The sequence below is a fragment of the Emys orbicularis genome, chromosome 2 (genome assembly GCF_028017835.1).
Source record: "Emys orbicularis isolate rEmyOrb1 chromosome 2, rEmyOrb1.hap1, whole genome shotgun sequence".
Classification (NCBI taxonomy): domain Eukaryota; kingdom Metazoa; phylum Chordata; order Testudines; family Emydidae; genus Emys; species Emys orbicularis.
The window spans coordinates 114,897,585-114,914,670 of NC_088684.1; the positions used below are offsets into that span (position 1 = coordinate 114,897,585).

The 17,086-nt window shown below is 42.4% G+C and overlaps 1 protein-coding gene across 2 annotated transcripts in view; it reads right to left on the bottom strand.

The window, feature by feature from the left end:
• The window catches only part of HIVEP1 (HIVEP zinc finger 1), a 167,832-nt gene that overhangs the window by 20,568 nt on the left and 130,178 nt on the right, over positions 1–17,086 (bottom strand). For both annotated transcript variants that reach the window (XM_065398264.1, XM_065398263.1), the window contains 3 exons: positions 15,031–15,164; positions 13,428–13,603; positions 762–863 (listed from right to left, as the gene is read on the bottom strand). In XM_065398264.1, coding sequence (XP_065254336.1) covers positions 762–863; positions 13,428–13,603; positions 15,031–15,164 — 412 coding nt within the window. The remainder of the gene's footprint in view (positions 1–761; positions 864–13,427; positions 13,604–15,030; positions 15,165–17,086) is intronic.

The following is a 17,086-nucleotide window of genomic DNA, read 5'->3' on the forward strand; positions in this document are numbered from 1 at the left end:
TCTGCAATGTCCCTAATTCTGCATTTCTGGAACACACAGAACCTCCTACCTTATTCCAAGGGCAGCTTTGAGTGTCTTAAAAATAAAGGATTCGGTTCAAATTTTATCAATTGTTATAAATGCCTTTTACTGATGTTCACGTTATTAATGAAAAAGTAAAAAGGGTGAAGGTGGAAAAGCAGCAGAATTGTTAACTGCATATCACCCATCTAGTGATATACACAATCACTGCTACAAGAGCACAGTCTTCTTCTGCATGCAGCACAGTGACTGCTTGATTGCTTTCTGGGATGAGCTGCACAAAATATTTACAGCAACATGTTCATAATTTGAGCATTTTATTGCAGATTTGACATTTGGTCCAATTTTTGAGAGACTTGTATTAAAATTTGACGTTTTTAAGCAAAATTATTTTCAGTGAAAAATGTGAAAATTTTGTGATGTGGAACTGCAAGTTCTGCAGGAAAAATTATGTTTCTGAGATATATCGGGGTCTTGTAAAACTGGTGATATTAAACTGGGTAGCATTTTTTGAACATTTCCCAGCAATGGACTTTTAGCAAATGCCATCCCTTTTGTGGCTTATGTGTCTTTCTAGTATCTTTTACTCTCTCTGTCATATTTCTAAGGTATCCATCACACTGGCATTTCCTTCTAACAGAAATCAAAGGCGTTGGGTGAGAAAGGCTAGATATGTGAGATGAAAGAAAAACAAATCAATACAAAGGTGGAGTAAAGAAATGAAGATTTAAAATCCTTACCATATTCTTCTCCATCCTGGTCATCTATTAAGCCTATTGAAACTCCTAAATCCATACATTTCTTGCTGTGTGCCTTAGACTTCATATGTTTTGTCAAGTTTCCTTAAGAGAAAAACAAAAACGAATTACTCTTTAAATATACATATATATGTACCCAAGATTGTCACATTCTGCACATGGATCTACACTGATACAAATACAGTTATAGGTGTACTTTGATTTTGTACATAACCGGTTCACTCTTCTCCACACCCAGATAAGCTGTACATAGTTTTCAAATATTTAACACCCTGAACCGAGTATCACAAAACCTAACTTGTAGGGACCTAGAAAAATCACTGGAACAAACACTACAATCCATAATGCCTGAGTTAGGTGCCTCGGCTCCCTATACAATGAATGGGGACAGAAAGGCATCTAAGAATGAGATCCACAAAAAACAGCATGCTAGATGGAGAGCCGCCTAAGCTAGCCAATGGAAAATGCAGAGGAGAGGGGTGTGTCCTAAGCCCCATCCCTCTCAGGGAGGCACCTATCTCTGCTTGCCTATCACAAACAGGAACCACTCTCCTGGAGTCATATTGCTTATGTGGCTAAGGTGTTTCTTGCAAGAATGAGGTAGGGACTTGCCACCACCACAGTGGAAGTGCCTGTTACATTAATTTTGATTAAATAAATGGGCTCAAAGAATTAAAGGAGTTAACATGACCCTGTCACTGTCCACCATTAAACAGTTTTAAACCAAACTGGGGGTTTGGTATACAGAGACCTTACCGTGCTTGGTGCCATGGAAAACATACCATAAAAGGTATTTTTATTTTTTTATTAAAGTTACAGAAATGTAGGAAAAACAATTAAAGCATTTGAAATGTGAAGTATTAAGGAAGGCTTTAATTTTAACAACATCCCTTTGTTCCCTGTGCCTGGAGAGAATTTTTAGAAGGAAAACACCCGTCTAACAGTCTCTTAGATGGTATCAAAACAGGTAATAACTGTCCTTTTTAGAGAAAAGAGAAGAAGTTAGATCGTCTGGAGCTGTTGATGTTCGAAACAGTTTTCTAGAAGACAAAACAAGACAAACACACACAAATGGGGAAGGGAAAGAAAAGAACATTTATTTTTGTGACATTTTATGAACTTTTATACACTTTCATATAAGAGCCTTGCCAAAAGCTGCATCAGCTCTGGACGCAGTCACAAAAGCGTAATGCTGGGAAAACACTTGTACTGAAGATCATGTTGCTGTCCTGCAGAGATCTCAAAGGTATGTTTTTCAGCAGGGCTACTGAGGTAGATTGAAGACTGGTGGAATGAGCTACAACTCTTGGAGGCGGGTGAACCTCCGACGGTTCATAACAGGTTAAGATACATCCTGCAACCAATTTGGATAGTCTTTGGGTGGAAGCTGCTTGTCCTTTCATGCATTCTGCAATTGAGATGAAAAGCCTAGGTGAATCCCTAAAGGGCCTAGCTCTGTCTAGGTACAAGTCAAGAGTTCTGCTTGCATCCAGTGTGGGAAAGCTTGATTCTTCTCTCCAAGACTGAGTCTTATGATAAAACACCAGGAGGTAAATCTCCTGATTGACGGGAAACCTTGGGAAGGAAGCGAGGGTGGGGAAGTAGAGTCATTGTGTCGTGATAGAACATGATATACCGTAGGTCAGCCATCAAGACTCCAAGCTTCCTTACCCTCCCGGCTGAGTGGATGGCTATGAGAAATGAGATCTTAAAGGGACAGATGAAGGAGGGAACAATTTGCCATAGGCTTAAATCGGGGTTTCCTCCACGCGATAAGGATTAAGTTTAGGTCCCATGGTGGAGTTGGTTCCTTGACAGGAGGGAAGAAAGATGTCTGATGGAATGTTGGGGTTCCAGTATCTCCTCCAATGAGTTTGTAAACTGTCCACTATATGTTTCACCAGGTCTTGAAATGCCTTGAAATTATCACAGTAAAATGGTGGAGGAGACATGACAGCCTCATCTGATGAGGAGGATCACTTGTGGGAAGGTGTTTCTTCCTCCTCAGCTAGTACCTGCTCCTCAGTGAGAAGTATCGTGGGGAGCAAGGCTCAATAACAGTTTGTTGCTCCTGACATGCCCTCTTACAAGATGGGACCTGGTAGAAGTGGTCACTATATGGGTCGCAGGGGTTCCAATATGCTCACTGAATTGGGACAAAGTAAAAAGGGAAGGGCTCATGGTAGTCCTTGCTAGGGTCCATGGGTGTGTTTCCCACTGAGAGTTTCCTCCTCAGGTTGAACCTTAACGGAAGCAACAAGGAGTCTGGTGGCACCTTAAAGACTAACAGATTTATTTGGGCATAAGCTTTCGTGGGTAAAAACCTCACTTCTTCAGATGCATAGAGTGGAAGGTGGCAGGAAAGCAGAGGACCCTTGTATAGACACTTCAGAGTCAGATAAGGTGTCATTCCCCATATCCACTAGGGGAGTGGATGATGCCAGCACTGGAGGTCGAGTTGATACCAGGCTTTGGCATGGTATCTGCACCTTTATCAGTAAAGAGGTTTGATAGCTGGTTGGCTGATGAGGTGGCACTGGGGAAAGTTGTGTTGGTACCAACTGGAAATCTCTCTCAGTACCCTCAAAGTGTCTGCATGGGGACCTTGTTGGTACCGGAGGATGAGACACCATCAAAGAAGGCATAGACTGAGAGTAAGCAGGTTCAGAAAAATGAGTTGATATGGTGGAGAGTCTCAACAGCGGCAATCAGGCTCTTCCAGGGAACAGAGGTCCTTGTTGAACAGGAATCTGGATGGTATTGGGGACTCTAGATAGGGATCCTCAGGAGTCAGTATGGCAGGTGGAGATGGTACCAAAGAACAATAAGTGTGTGCCGAGGATTTTGTCTAGACTCTGCAATCGCTATGTTTTGAAGGCACTGAGTCCAGTCCAGACGTTGATGCCACTTAAGGAGGCTTCTAGGTAAGTGGCTTTTTTGCCACAGTTGCAGAATTGGTACTGGAGGGAATGAGAGCCTCAGAGGTATCTGTAGCAGGATGCGAGGTCTCCTGAGACCCAGACCCAAGGGAGACTTTCCCCATTTCTTATCCTGTTTAAGAGAATGGAGTCTTTTTTTCTTTGAAGGTCTGCTGCAGAGCCCCCAGGGTCTTTGCTTACCGCTAGAGCAGAAGCAATCAGGCAGGTCCCATGTACATTGGGGTGACATGGACCCACGAGTCTCAGTGAGCACTCAATTAGCAGGAGTTTTAGCCTGTCCTCTCTCAACTTCTTAGATCAGCTCTTAAATCCTGACCAGAGCTTACATTTGGAGGAGATATGCAGTGTTGTCACAACTGTGACGGTCCCAGGATATTAGAGAGACAAGGTGGGTGAGATAATATCTTTGACTGGCCTGTTTCCTGTTGTCTCTCTCACCAACACCTGGTCCAATAAAAGATAGTACCTCACTCACCTTGTCTCTCTAATTTGGAGGGGATGTGAGACTCCCAAAGGCTGCCTGAATGTTCGTCACTGTGGAGAAAAAACCTATGGCAGGTCTGGCAGGGTTTGAAGCCTGGGGTGTTGGGCATAACCCATACTCAAGACCATACAGTGAGGACCAGGAAAAGCGATAAAGGACCATATCAGGCAAAAGAGAGGACGAGGGGAACCCCCCTCCAACTGTGCTAATGGAAGAATAAAAAAACAAAAGTACCACTATAAAAATAAGGAAAAAAATAAGCGAGAGGTGTACAAAACAGCGTGGCTAGAAAATGGACATTGCGATGCTCCATGTCAAGCTGCAGGCAACTGAGAAGGAAATGGAGTGGTGGCAGGTCCACCCCTCCCTATATACCCTTGCATTGGGGCATGAGGGTGTATGGGATGCAGGCATAGACCCTGCTGATGAAAATCTCTGACAACCTGATGTGGAGCACCCATAGGAAAACTACTCAAAGAAGAAACTGGTTATAAAAATCCATATATTGACTGACTTACATAGTAACTTTCCACTTTTCCCAGGTGCTTTACAGAAATACAGGTTATGTACTCCATGTGTGGAGGTCAGGTTCACCGCCCACTGAGAAGCATCCTCCTCTTTTGACTGAATCATCATCATGATGTTCCTATTATGCATCTGGCATTTAGGGCAGTGACGAAGCTCCTCCACTCCTGTCTGTTTTGGGCAAGTCTGTCAATGGTTCCCTAGCTGTGCCCCAGGTTTTTCAGTTTGGCTTCCACAGCTCTTCGCCATGTTGTTTTCGGGCGGCCTCATTTTTGCTTGCCTTCAGGTGTCCATATTATTGCTATTCTGGTGATGGAATCAGTTTCTATCCAAAGCACATGAACGATCCATCTCCAACACCTCCTGGCAAAGATGGTGCTCAGATTCTCTTGGCTGCACTGTGTCAATAGATCTTGGTTTGAGATTGTTCTGGGCCAAAAGATACAGAGGATTTTTCTGAGGCAGGTTGTATGGAGTGAAGACAGTTTGGATATGTCATACTTTCTCGTTCCCCAGCATTCTGCACTACAAAGTAGTGTTTAAAGTACGCAGCTCTGATAAATCTTGAGTTTGGTTTTGGTGTTGTATTTTGATGATTTCCAGACTGTATTTAAGCTCCTGAAGGTGTTCCTGGCTTTATTGATTTTGTTCTTGATGTCCTGGCTTGTTCCACAGTCCTGGCTGATGGTGCTGCCCAAGTATGTGAATGTTTCTACATTGGTGAGACCATAATCCTCTATCTGTACTGGTGATGGTGAGTCAATACTAAAGGTCATAATATCTGTCTTACTGTGGTTGATTTTCAGTCCAATTTGCTGGCTGAATGTGTTGAGTCGAGTTGTTTTTTCTTGTATATGGTGTTGGGTATATGATAGGAGAGCGACATCAACTGCAAGGTCCAGGTCTTCAAGGGATGAGAAGAGAGTCCATTTAATGCCTCTTGGCATGACTTCTGTTGTATGCCGCATTACCCAGTCGATGGCAATGTTGAAGAGGATTGCAGACACGACACACCCCTGACGTACTCCTGTTTTGACTTCAAAACTGAGCTCACTGTGATCAACACTTCATGTAAAGTTGAAATAGAAGCTTTTGATGATGTTGATTATATAGAAAGGAATTCTATATGCCCACAGAATGTGCCGTAGGCTAGTCCTGTGAATGCTATCAAAAGCCTTCTCAAAGTCTATGAAATTTATGTAGAGTTGCCGTTATCATTCTAAGCATTGTTCTATTATGTTTCGTGGAGTGAAGATAGGGTGTGGATGCACAGACCAGTTCTGAAAACCAGCTTGCTCTTTTCTGAAAACACTATCAACTGCCTCTGATATATGCTGGACTATGATCTTACACAATACTTTGCTTGGCACAGATAAAAATGTGATACCACACCCGTTATTACAATCACTGAGAGTTCCTTTCTTTGGTATCTTCACTATAACCCCATTGGTCCACTCATCTGGCACTTTTTCCCTTTCCCAGACTGATGTAAATAGAGGGGCCAGGATAGGTGCTGCAAATTTAGGATTTACCTTGAACAATTCTGCATTCAAGTTATCCTTGCCAGGAGCTTTCCCATTTTTTAAGGATTTGATGGCTTGAATGATCTCTTCCTTAGTTGGGGTGTCTGTGTTGATACCAAAATAATCTTCTGCCTCTTGGATGCTTGCTTCCTCTTTAGGTGGCTCCCTAAATTATTTGAAATGATTTGTACAGCGCATTTCTTGTTCTTTTGCGGTTGTTAGTAGGTGCCCTTGTTTGTTCCTGATAAGAGTTTTTGTTGGTGTCTGCCAATTACCACTGATAAGCCGCGTCATTTTGTAGACGGTTCCTTGTTCACCATGAGCAGCTGCAGCCTCTGCTTGTGTTGCCAGATTATCAATATAATGCCGTTTGTCCGCTCTCACAAGGCGTTTGACCTCCTGATGTGCCTTGCTATACTGCTCGTGGTATTTGTCCTTTAGCTTCTGAGATTTTGTGTCAAACTTTTTTTCTTCGGGGCTCGTCTGGTTTTCCATGTGGTGGGTGTAATCCACTCCTTCCTGTCGTTGTTTGTGTTGTCCTTACCGACCTTGGCATTCAGGTCTCCCAGGACGATAGTTAGGTCGTGGCGTGGTACTCTCTAACTCCGCCTGTAGTGTAAGGTAGAATTTGTCCTTTACTTCTTCATCACTGTCATTTGTCGGAGCATAACACTGAATCAGGGCGATATTATTATGTTTCCATTTCAGTCTGGCTCTCCTAAGTCTGCTGCTGATGGATTTCCATTCAAGCAGGGAATGCTCCACTCCCTTCTTCAAAAGGATGGCAACACCCTCATGGTGTTGTCCATCATCCCGTCCAGAAAACAGCAAAGTTTCTCCTGAGGCTGTTGTTAATCTTCCTGATCCCATCCATCTCCTCTTGCTGACACCCAGGATGTGTAAGCTGTAGTGTCTCATCTCTGCTGTGACCTGAGCTAGCTTCCCTGCTTTATACATTTTCCGTACATTCCAAAAACCAAGTCTGTTTTTTGTCTTGGTGTTGAGCACTTCAGTCTTCATGCCAGTGGCTTCCTTTTGGCTTTCACCACTGGCAGTCATACGGGTCATTGACTCCTGGAGGCCATCACACACAGTAATGGTCAATTTCTCAGTCACTGTTTCCGTAACATATTTTGTGTTTTTATGGGACAGGGTTGTTAGCTCTGTGCCTAACCCCCAACCTGGAAGACCAGGGTGTCTGTTTTGACTGAATGCAATAGTCATTGTGGCAACCACAGCATTGCACAACAGTTTAGGATAGGAAGTGAATAAAAATACTGTATCCAACTAAAGTGACAGGGGAATTGAGGTAGGCGGAATTTAATTATTTGAGTTTGGAATATGGCCAGCACACCCACTCTTGCAAAAACTCCCATGGAATCTTTCATGATCAGAAGTGATTAAGGCCTCAGTTTGACATTTCATCTAAAAGACTGCACCACAAACAACATGTGTACTCCCTACACTGTGATGGACTACTAAATTTTGACCCACCTGCTGAATTACATGTATCACTTTCAAAACAAAACAAGATACTGTAGGAAGTTTTCCACTCCAGTGCTGACTAGGCCTGACCTTACTTAACACAAGAGTTTCTCTGAGATCATAGTGATATAGTTGCAAGAAAATTTAAAGCAAAGATCAGATTAAAAAAAAAATTAATATAATTTAAAAACACTATAATGAGCATGTCATTAGTACAGTGTTTGTTACTTTGTTACTCATTCAATTAAGAAGAAAACAGTTCAGCCACATGAGACAGAATTCTATAGTTAAGAAAATAATTGTGTTAGAAAAGGACTGATCATTTAAAGGTCAAATTAAAGCTAGCTTAGTCTCCTGCTCTAGACTCAGAAACCCATATATGATTGTGCTGCCTCTGCAATTCAGAACTCCCACATCCTAGGTGGTGAGAATGGTGAGGAATGGAAGTGCCTCCCTATCAATTTCTCTGGCTGCTCCTGATGGAGGCTCAGAGACTACCCACCCAATGTCATCTTGGCTAGAAGGTCAGCAGATGTGACACAGAGTGTTGAGAGCCCAGAGATGGTGTCAAAGCAAGTAAAATAGAAAATCCATATTCTTGAAGAATCACTTGGTGAGAAATATTAAGATTGGTAATTACTTTAATCCTTTGCAAATCTAATCACAAGTACAATATACACGAACCTAGAACAAGCAAATCTAAAAATGAAGGCTAGTCACCTGTAACCAGAGTTCTTTGAAATAACCTCTGCACATTCCCACTCTTAGGAATGTGCAGAGGCCACGCAGAGAAGGAAACTAAGTTAAATTAGAAACATAACTGTTACATACAATGTCAGAATTCAAAATTTTATTTTTTAAGAGCAGTGCAGAACCACTCTCTCAGACAATTAAGAGTTCTTCACAGGGCTGAGAATCCTGAAAACTAAGTGTCAGGTGAGTAGGTAATGATTTATAATCAGAGGTTACTCACCTTGTGCAGTTACTGGAGTTCTTCAAGACGTGTGTCCCTAGGGGTGCTGCACTTCAGATGCGCTTACACCCCCATGTGCCTTCAATCGGAAATTTTTGGTGGTAGTGCCTGCTCGTGCTGCACACCAAGGGCATATAGGGCTGCACAGGCAAACTGCCCTCAGTTTGTTCTCCATCACAAAGTCCCATACAAGAAACACTGAAACAGGGGAAAGAGGACAGGTGGCAGAGTATTCACAGGGACAAAGAACTTGTTACTGCACAAGGAGAGTAACCTCTCTTTTTTCTTTGAATAGCGTCCCTTTGGGTTCCCCATTTCAGGTGACTTTCAAGCAGTATCCTCAACATGAGGAAGCTTTGAAGTAGAGTCCAATACTAAAAACAAGACTGCATTCCCAAGGCAACGTCGCATCTAGAAGAATGAACCACCACGTAGTGCTTGGAAAACGTATGTATTGCAGACCAAGCTGCAGCTCTGAAGATCTAACCAAGGGGAATGTTTTTGAGTAATGCCACAGAGGTAGAGAAAGAGCTCGTGGAATGGTTAATACCTTAGGAGGAGGTTGTAAATGGGCAGATTCATAACAAGGAATAATACATCCAGAAATCCACTGGAGAGTCTCTGGGTGGAGATTGTGGATCCTTTGGACATTCAGCAATTGATAGTCTTGGAGATTTTTTCTAAATGATCTGGTTTGGTCCAAATCAGAGGCTAGTGTTCTCCTGATGTCTAGGGTATAGAAGGCAACATCCATCCTGGTGTGATGTGGCTTCATAAAGAAAACTAGAAGATAGATATCTTAACAGATATGAAATTCAGATGACACCTTAGATAGAAATTTTAGTATGTGGATGTAATGAGACTTTGAGTATGTCTACACTGCAATTAAATACCCATGGCTGGTCCATTTCATTTGACTCAGGCTGGGGTTGTAAAATTGCGATGTAGACATTTAGGCTTGAGCTAGAGCCCGGACTGTGGGCCCCTCCCCCATCACCAGGTCCCAGGATGGATGAAAGACTCATCACTGGGCAAACAGCAAGGTGAATCAGGTAAGGGTAACAGGCCTGTCTGGGCCACACTGGAACTATTAATATCATCTTGGCTGTGTCTTGCTTGATCATGTTTATCACCTTAAATATCAGGGGCACTGGAGGAAATGCATACAGAAGGCCCTTCGTCCATGGAACAAGGAAAGCACTTCCCCCAGTGAGTGAGAGGCCACACCCCCTCTCAATTAAAATGTTTTGCACTTCTTGTTGGTTAAGGTAGCAAAGAGATTCACTTCTGTAACTCCCCAAGTCAGGAAAATGTGACTGAGAATCCAGGAGTCCATCTCCCATTTGTAATTGCTTAAGAAGTGCCTGCTGAAGTCATCAGCCATAGTGTTTTGTACCCGAGAGGCAGGCTGCCAAAATTAGGATGCGGTTGGTTATACAGTGGTTCCATAGCCTCACTGTTTCACACAAAGAGGATCTCATGCCTACCCCACCGTCCATCACACCAGTTGATATAGAACATGCAGACTACGTTGTCTGTCATGATTTTTATGAAACTGCTCCTGATTTAATGGCAGGAAGTAGATACAGGCACTTCTGACTGTCTTCAGCTCCAGGATGTTGATGTGCAACTATGCTTCTTGTGCAGACCATTTGCTCTGAATGGTGTGGATCCCTAAATGTTCCCCCCACCCCACCAGAGTTGCAGCTGTCATTATGGTGATGGCTGGGGAGAGCTGGATGCATGGAACACCTGTACAAACATTGTCTGGGTCTTTCCACCAATTGAGTGTCTTGTACTTGATGAGGGACTGACACCAGTTTCTGCAGGCTGCATTTGTTTGGGGGCATAAACCATCCTGAGCCAGCCCTGGAAACATCAAAGGCATAACCTAACACGTTGTGTCACAAAAGTACAAGCTGCCATGTGTCTGAGTAGTTGAAGGCAATTTCTTGTTGATGTCTGTGGACTGATTTGAATTTTTGAGATGAGGTTTGTTAAGGCCATGACCCTATCCATGGGAAGGTAAGCTCTTGCTCATACTGCATCTAAGGATGCCCTTATAAATTCTATCCCTTGCACAGGGCTTAGAGTGGATTTTTTGATGTTGAGATGAAGAACTAGCCTGTGGAACAGAGACACTGCCGTCTTTATGGTGAAGAGAATCTCGTTGTAAGACTGGCCCTTGAATAGTCAGTTGTCAAGGCATGGAAAAACAATTATCCCCAGACGAAGATAGGCAATGACTACTGCTAATACTTTCAAGAATAACCTTGGGGCAGAAGATAGGCCAAAGGAAGTACCTGATACTGGAAGTGATCTTGACTGATCAGAAACTGAAGGAATCTCTTGTGAGCTAGATAAATCGTGACATGAACATACGCATCCTGAAGGTCCAAGGCTGAAAACCAATACCCCAGTTCCAACAACGAAGTTATAGCTGCAAGAGCCACTGTCCTGGATGTTTGTGCCTTCAGCAAGTTGTTTGGGAATCTTGTGTCCATTCACTGCTTCCACAACCAGAGAGTTAGGTGAAAGATTGGAAAACAAAAATTCAGAGTCCTTGTTTGGACTTTTTTTTTTTTAAATCGGCATGCTTGCATGTCGGTGGTATTGTTAACCAGGGCCTGCCAGATGGTCTTGGTAGGATCCAACAGGATCTCATTAATTGGCAAGGCTACTCGAGCAAAGGGTGTCCACCTGAGAATATCCAGGAACTTATGCTTTGACTCTGACCTCCTCTATGGGGATCTGTAAAGAGTCTGCAATACATTTCATTAAGTCCAGGAACTATTTGAAATCATCAGCCAAAGAAGGTGGAGGAGGCATAATCATCTCATCTGGAGAGGATGAGGAGATATTCGTTTGCAAAGTAGCATCCTTATCTGTTCTGGCCTCCTGCATGTGAGGTAAAGGAGGAGGGAGAGATGAAGTAGGAGAAAGTCTCCTTCTGTGCTCTCCAAGTGAAAGACTAGGGACGCATGAGAATTGCTGTTGATATTTAGGCCAAGGATCCCAGGCTAGCCACTGAGGGGGTCCATCGGACATGGGAGGTGGCATCCAATGGTGCTTGAATCAGTTTGGGGCACGGATTTGTCCTGGGTGTAACTCCCTTCTCTCCCCAAAAGTAACAGGAGGGACGTTCCTTTGGTGAGTAGTGGAATTCTGCACTGAGATTGGGAGTCAGAAGAGAACTCCTCATCTAAAGGAAGTGCTCTGCCACTTTTTGAAGGTGCTGGAGGACTGAATGGTACTGGAGAAAAGTACAGTCTCAGTCACCACGTCACTCTCGCTACCAACAGACATTTGGTAACCATTATTAGTGAGACTTCAGCTCATCTGAAACGAATAAATCACTGGAATGTCTGAATTCCTGTGGTACAGGGTGGGTTGGCATGGGGCAAGTTTCACAGTCAGCCAACAGCAAAGACTGCTCTAGTAAGTCTCATCTGATGGAAATAGACAATACTGAAGAAGATAGCTTGGGAGGAACCGAGACAGAATAAGAAGTATGCCCTCTCCCTGGTACATCATCTCCCTGGCCTAGGAATGGAGAGTACTGAGTATGTTGTAGGTGTTGTCCTTTTAGGAGTAGAGTGCTTAGACTCCTTCACTGCAGTGTCCTGCTGCTGTGGTATGGAGAAGGATCCTGGTACCGAAGCATGTTTGGTGCCTTTAGGCTTAGAGGAGCTCAGAGCTCCAGGCACAGGGTCGATACTGACAGAACATGGAGACTCCACAGTACCCATACTGGGATGTGAGATCTTCAATGTGATCTTACTTTGAGGAGATGAAGGCTTTCTCAAAGCAGAGAATTGGCCCTCTGTCTATGAGTCTTCCCTGAGTCCTCCGATGATCCTTCCAGAGTAGACCTGGACAAGCATGTAGATATTGATGGGACACTATGCTCATTCAGAGACTGCTGTGTGGGGATGGAGATGGGATCTCCTTGCCTGAATCCAAGGCCAGATGGAGAGAACACTCCATCGTTAAGAGTTTAAGCTTTGTCTCCAGATTCTTCCTAGCTCTGCCTTCAAAAGCTGAACAGACGATACACTTTTAAGTGATATATGTTTCTCCAAGCAAGAGATATGCCAGGAATGCCTGTCACTGACCAGCATAGCTTCCCAGCAACTGTGGCAATGTTTAAAACCCAGAGACTCTGGCATACCCTGGAATGATGGGGATCTCAAAAGGAAAAACAAACAAACACCCCCCCCCAACCCCCCACCCGTGATTATAGAACAAACCTCTCTACAAAATGAACTATTTATATAAAATTAAATTTAAGGAAAGGTAAAGAAAGAAAATGAGACTGAAGACAAGTGGGCACACTAGCACTCTGTCTCAGACCAAGTCCATTGAGAAGGAACTGAGGATGGTTAGTCTACATGGCCTTATATGCCCTCGATAAGGAGTATGAAGATGGGTATGACTCATGTGTGGCCTGACCAGGATCTACACAATAAATCTCCAATCAAAGGCACAAGTGGAGCACCCATAGGGACATTGCTTGAATTAGAACACATCATTTTATAGTTGTTACTGTAACACCACTTATTCAATTCATTTTATCACCTCCATACTCTATATCCACTCTTGCTGTTTAGATTTCTCCACAAAAAAAGAAAAAAAAAAAAGAAAAAGGCAGTTTCAAGTAGGTAGAAAAGAAAATAAAAGAAAAAGGAAAAAATAACTAGCTGTGACAAGTGCCTCTACCTTTAGTTTTGAAGGAGAAGTTGCAGTAGTTGCAGTGGTAAGGACGGACATCCGTATGTGTACGAATATGCTTCTTCAACATACTTGGTTTCTTACAACGTATACCACATTCTTCACAGATGTACTTTCCCCTTCCTCTTCCCCGAATATACACGTATTCTTCATTTGATTTGTACCTAACAACAATATGGTAACAGTGAGGAAGTTTGTTATGAAGTGGGTTATTTTCTAGCTAAAATCCGAAAATTAGAATTGCAGTAGAATGAACAGAATTCCAGAAATAATGCAATATGTGAATGAATGACATCCAAATCAAAGCCTGTCTCTGATCAACTCATGGCATTTTAGTCTTCAGTTATTTTACTAGGTAGCCAACAAAAGGTTTAGAGTGGAATCCTAATGTCTTTAAGAATGGGCCTCCCCCCAGACGACAAACATCTAGATTCCAAACTTAATCTTAATTCTGTTTAACACATACACACACTTCTAAAAACTGTCAATTTTTGTGGGGAGGAGGAAGGTGCTAAAAGAACATCATGTTGGAGACTGAGGTCTATGTAACAGGAATAGCCTGGGTTATGACAGTGAAAAATTCCTCACATCTCCCTGCCAATGTACTTCAATCTTAACCTAGTGGGACCCCCTCTGGATGAAAGTGTACTTCAGAGTCTGCTGCCATTCATTACTTGGCTTCTCTGCTGAGAACATCATCCAGGATGCCACTTGAGATGATGATTTTTTGTGAAGTGGATCCTACCCATTAGGAAATGGACAGAGAAAAGCAACATCACTTTGCCTGGACAGATGGTAACAAACTTATGCTCACCATTGCCCTGGATTGGATTCATCAGCCTAGAAATGAACGGCCCTGGGATCTCATTACCAATCACCTAAGTCATGTCGTCTCTCTTCTCTTTGTGCCCCCCCCAAAACCTTTAAAAATGTCAGTGTTACTTTACTATTACAAAGAACTGTTGTAATATGTTACATGGAGGGTACCACATGCAAGTGATTGTTATTTTGATGAGCATTTAATATCTGATGCAAAATGTTACAGTACTTTATTATTTTCAGTAAAATTTTCAGAGTGCTTTGCAAACTAGAGCTCTCCAACTTTTTTATAGCATAGATTGCATGTGAACAGAGATTGTATTGAGGACCACCATCCTGCCCAGGCCTGATCACTTAGACAAGCTCCCCTCCCAGCCACAATCACATACCATCATTGTGGCAGCAATAGAAATAATTTACATGGACTGGTAACATTAGGAAAATACCTATGCCTATGGCCATATCTAGCTATAACAGACATTTTTAATGTGATGAGTATTGTGATCTTTGGAAAAAAGTAATCCCACTCTCTACTGTTTCTTCATTTAATCTTTCTCCTTTTATCTGTGCACCACCATGGAACATATGACTTGCTGTTTCTCTAGGGAAAACCAGGAAGCATCCCCACAGACCATTGCTGGTCTATATGCCAGTTTAGGAACTGTTAATTGAAATAAATTGAAAGAGGAAAGAACATCATACTTTCAAACAAAGCCCAGAACCAAGAAATAATTATCCCCAATACTGTTTGGTTAAAAACATATATACTTGCCCTCCATCAAATATTTTAACTCTTCTTGGTTCGGTTTTGGTAAAGGAATTTTCTTTATCGTGCTCAGTGCTCGTTTCAGAGTTTTCTTTATTGCTGAATTCACTTGGAGTCAATTTTTTTTTATTTAATGCCCGCTGAAAGAAAATAGGAAATTTATAAATTTCTGATGACCGCTGATGTTAACCCCTTCATTATGTTATTCAAGTCAGTAAATTAAGAATAAACAAAGTAAAAAACCAATTATATGCACAAATAATTGCTTTAGAAGCCATACCCGTAACACCGATTGCAAATCTTTGGAACAAAGATCTTCTTACTAAGCTGATTTCCTACTTTTTCTTACTACACATGGAGAGTTTATGGACCCATTGACCCTTATGGAAGTTACTCTCTCATGGCAAATGGGAATGCTGTGAGTTTGCATTCAAAGTAGCCTCCTCATTCTGTTGTCAAGGGCTTGGCTTAGGTGGGGTTATGGAACAAGCATGAAGTTTGGGCTACAAACCTACTTAGTCCCCTGAAATCTGAAGAGGCCCTCCCATGCCTCTTGGCCTCTTATCTGTGGCAGAAGCCATGAAGTCAGTGGCTGTCATGCCAGCTGCAACCTCAGGACTCTCTTAGGTGATGTCCCTCAGCTGCACCAGGATGCTGCTGTCCTCCATAGTTTGACTAGAAGTGAGAAATTTGAGCCATACAAACCAATTATTTCCACTTTCTCCTCTGGCACTGCTGGTATTGTATCAGGACTACATTTCATGAGCACCATATATTCCAACCACTTGCTCATTAGAGCTGTCACAGGGGACTGCGGGGGACACGTCTCCCTCAAAAATTCCTGTCTTGTAGCTGCAATGCTCAGATTCTACCAGGGGCACATGAACCACTAGTATCTCATTGCCTCCAGGGGCGGCTGGCAACTGGCAACAGAGATGAAGAGTGGGAGAAAGACAGACATATACAAAGAAGAGATACTTACAGGTTATATTAATTTAAAAATATGTTTATATTTTCACTGTAAGAGTGGTCCATCCACAATTTAGTAACTTTCAAAGCAGTGATTCCAAAAACCCTTGATAACAGTATTCCATGTGTTCTTATTGCCAGAGAAAATGAAGAGAGTGTACCAGTCATCTAACAATGCAAAATAATTTTTTAGTTTTCCCTTGATTATTAAAGAAGGAAATTATTTTCTATCATTTTTTTTGTGAAGGCTGAATTCTACAACATTTACCAGTTGAAATCTAATCCTTCCAAGTCTAGGGTATTTATAAAATGAGGCAATGATCTAATTAGCTGACAGTTATTACAGCCATATTTATAAATTGTTCTACCCACATAGCTGGCATACCTAGCACATTTTCTAATACTAATAAGCCAATAAAATGGTAGGAGAAAAATATTAGACTCATTATTTTAAATGCTTTTTATTGAATATAAAAGTGAATGCTGGAGGTTTTAGGATTCACAGGAAAGGCAATGCCTCCGCGATTTATTTACATTGATCGCATATTAAAACACTAAACTACATTTCTTAAAGGATGACAGTCATCCTGGTATGAAGGGATTGCGCAAGTTCCTCTGTGCCACATGCTTTTGCTTTTTGCACATGTAGGAGTATGATGCAGAGAGGTGCAGCACTGGGGATGGGTCAAAGGAGAAACTAGTATATTCATAATTTGGCATATCCAATGACCCTAACAGTCTGCACAAGTGCAGGATGCTGCAGCTGCTACTCTAGCATATAAGGTTGATACATCTCTGTGTCCTGACTGATGCTAGTCTTTCCTTCCTCCACTCTAAATACACCTCTACCCCGATATAACGCGACCCGATTTAACACAAATTTGGATATAACGCGGTAAAGCAGTGCTCCGGGGGGGCAGGGCTGCGCACTCCGGTGGATCAAAGCAAGTTCGATATAACGCGGTTTCACCTATAACACGGTAAGATTTTTTGGCTCCCGAGGACAGCGTTATATCGAGGTAGAGGTGTACTACTTCCACATCAAGCCTGATAATTCTGGCTTTATGCAGTGGAACATAAATTTCACCCTCAT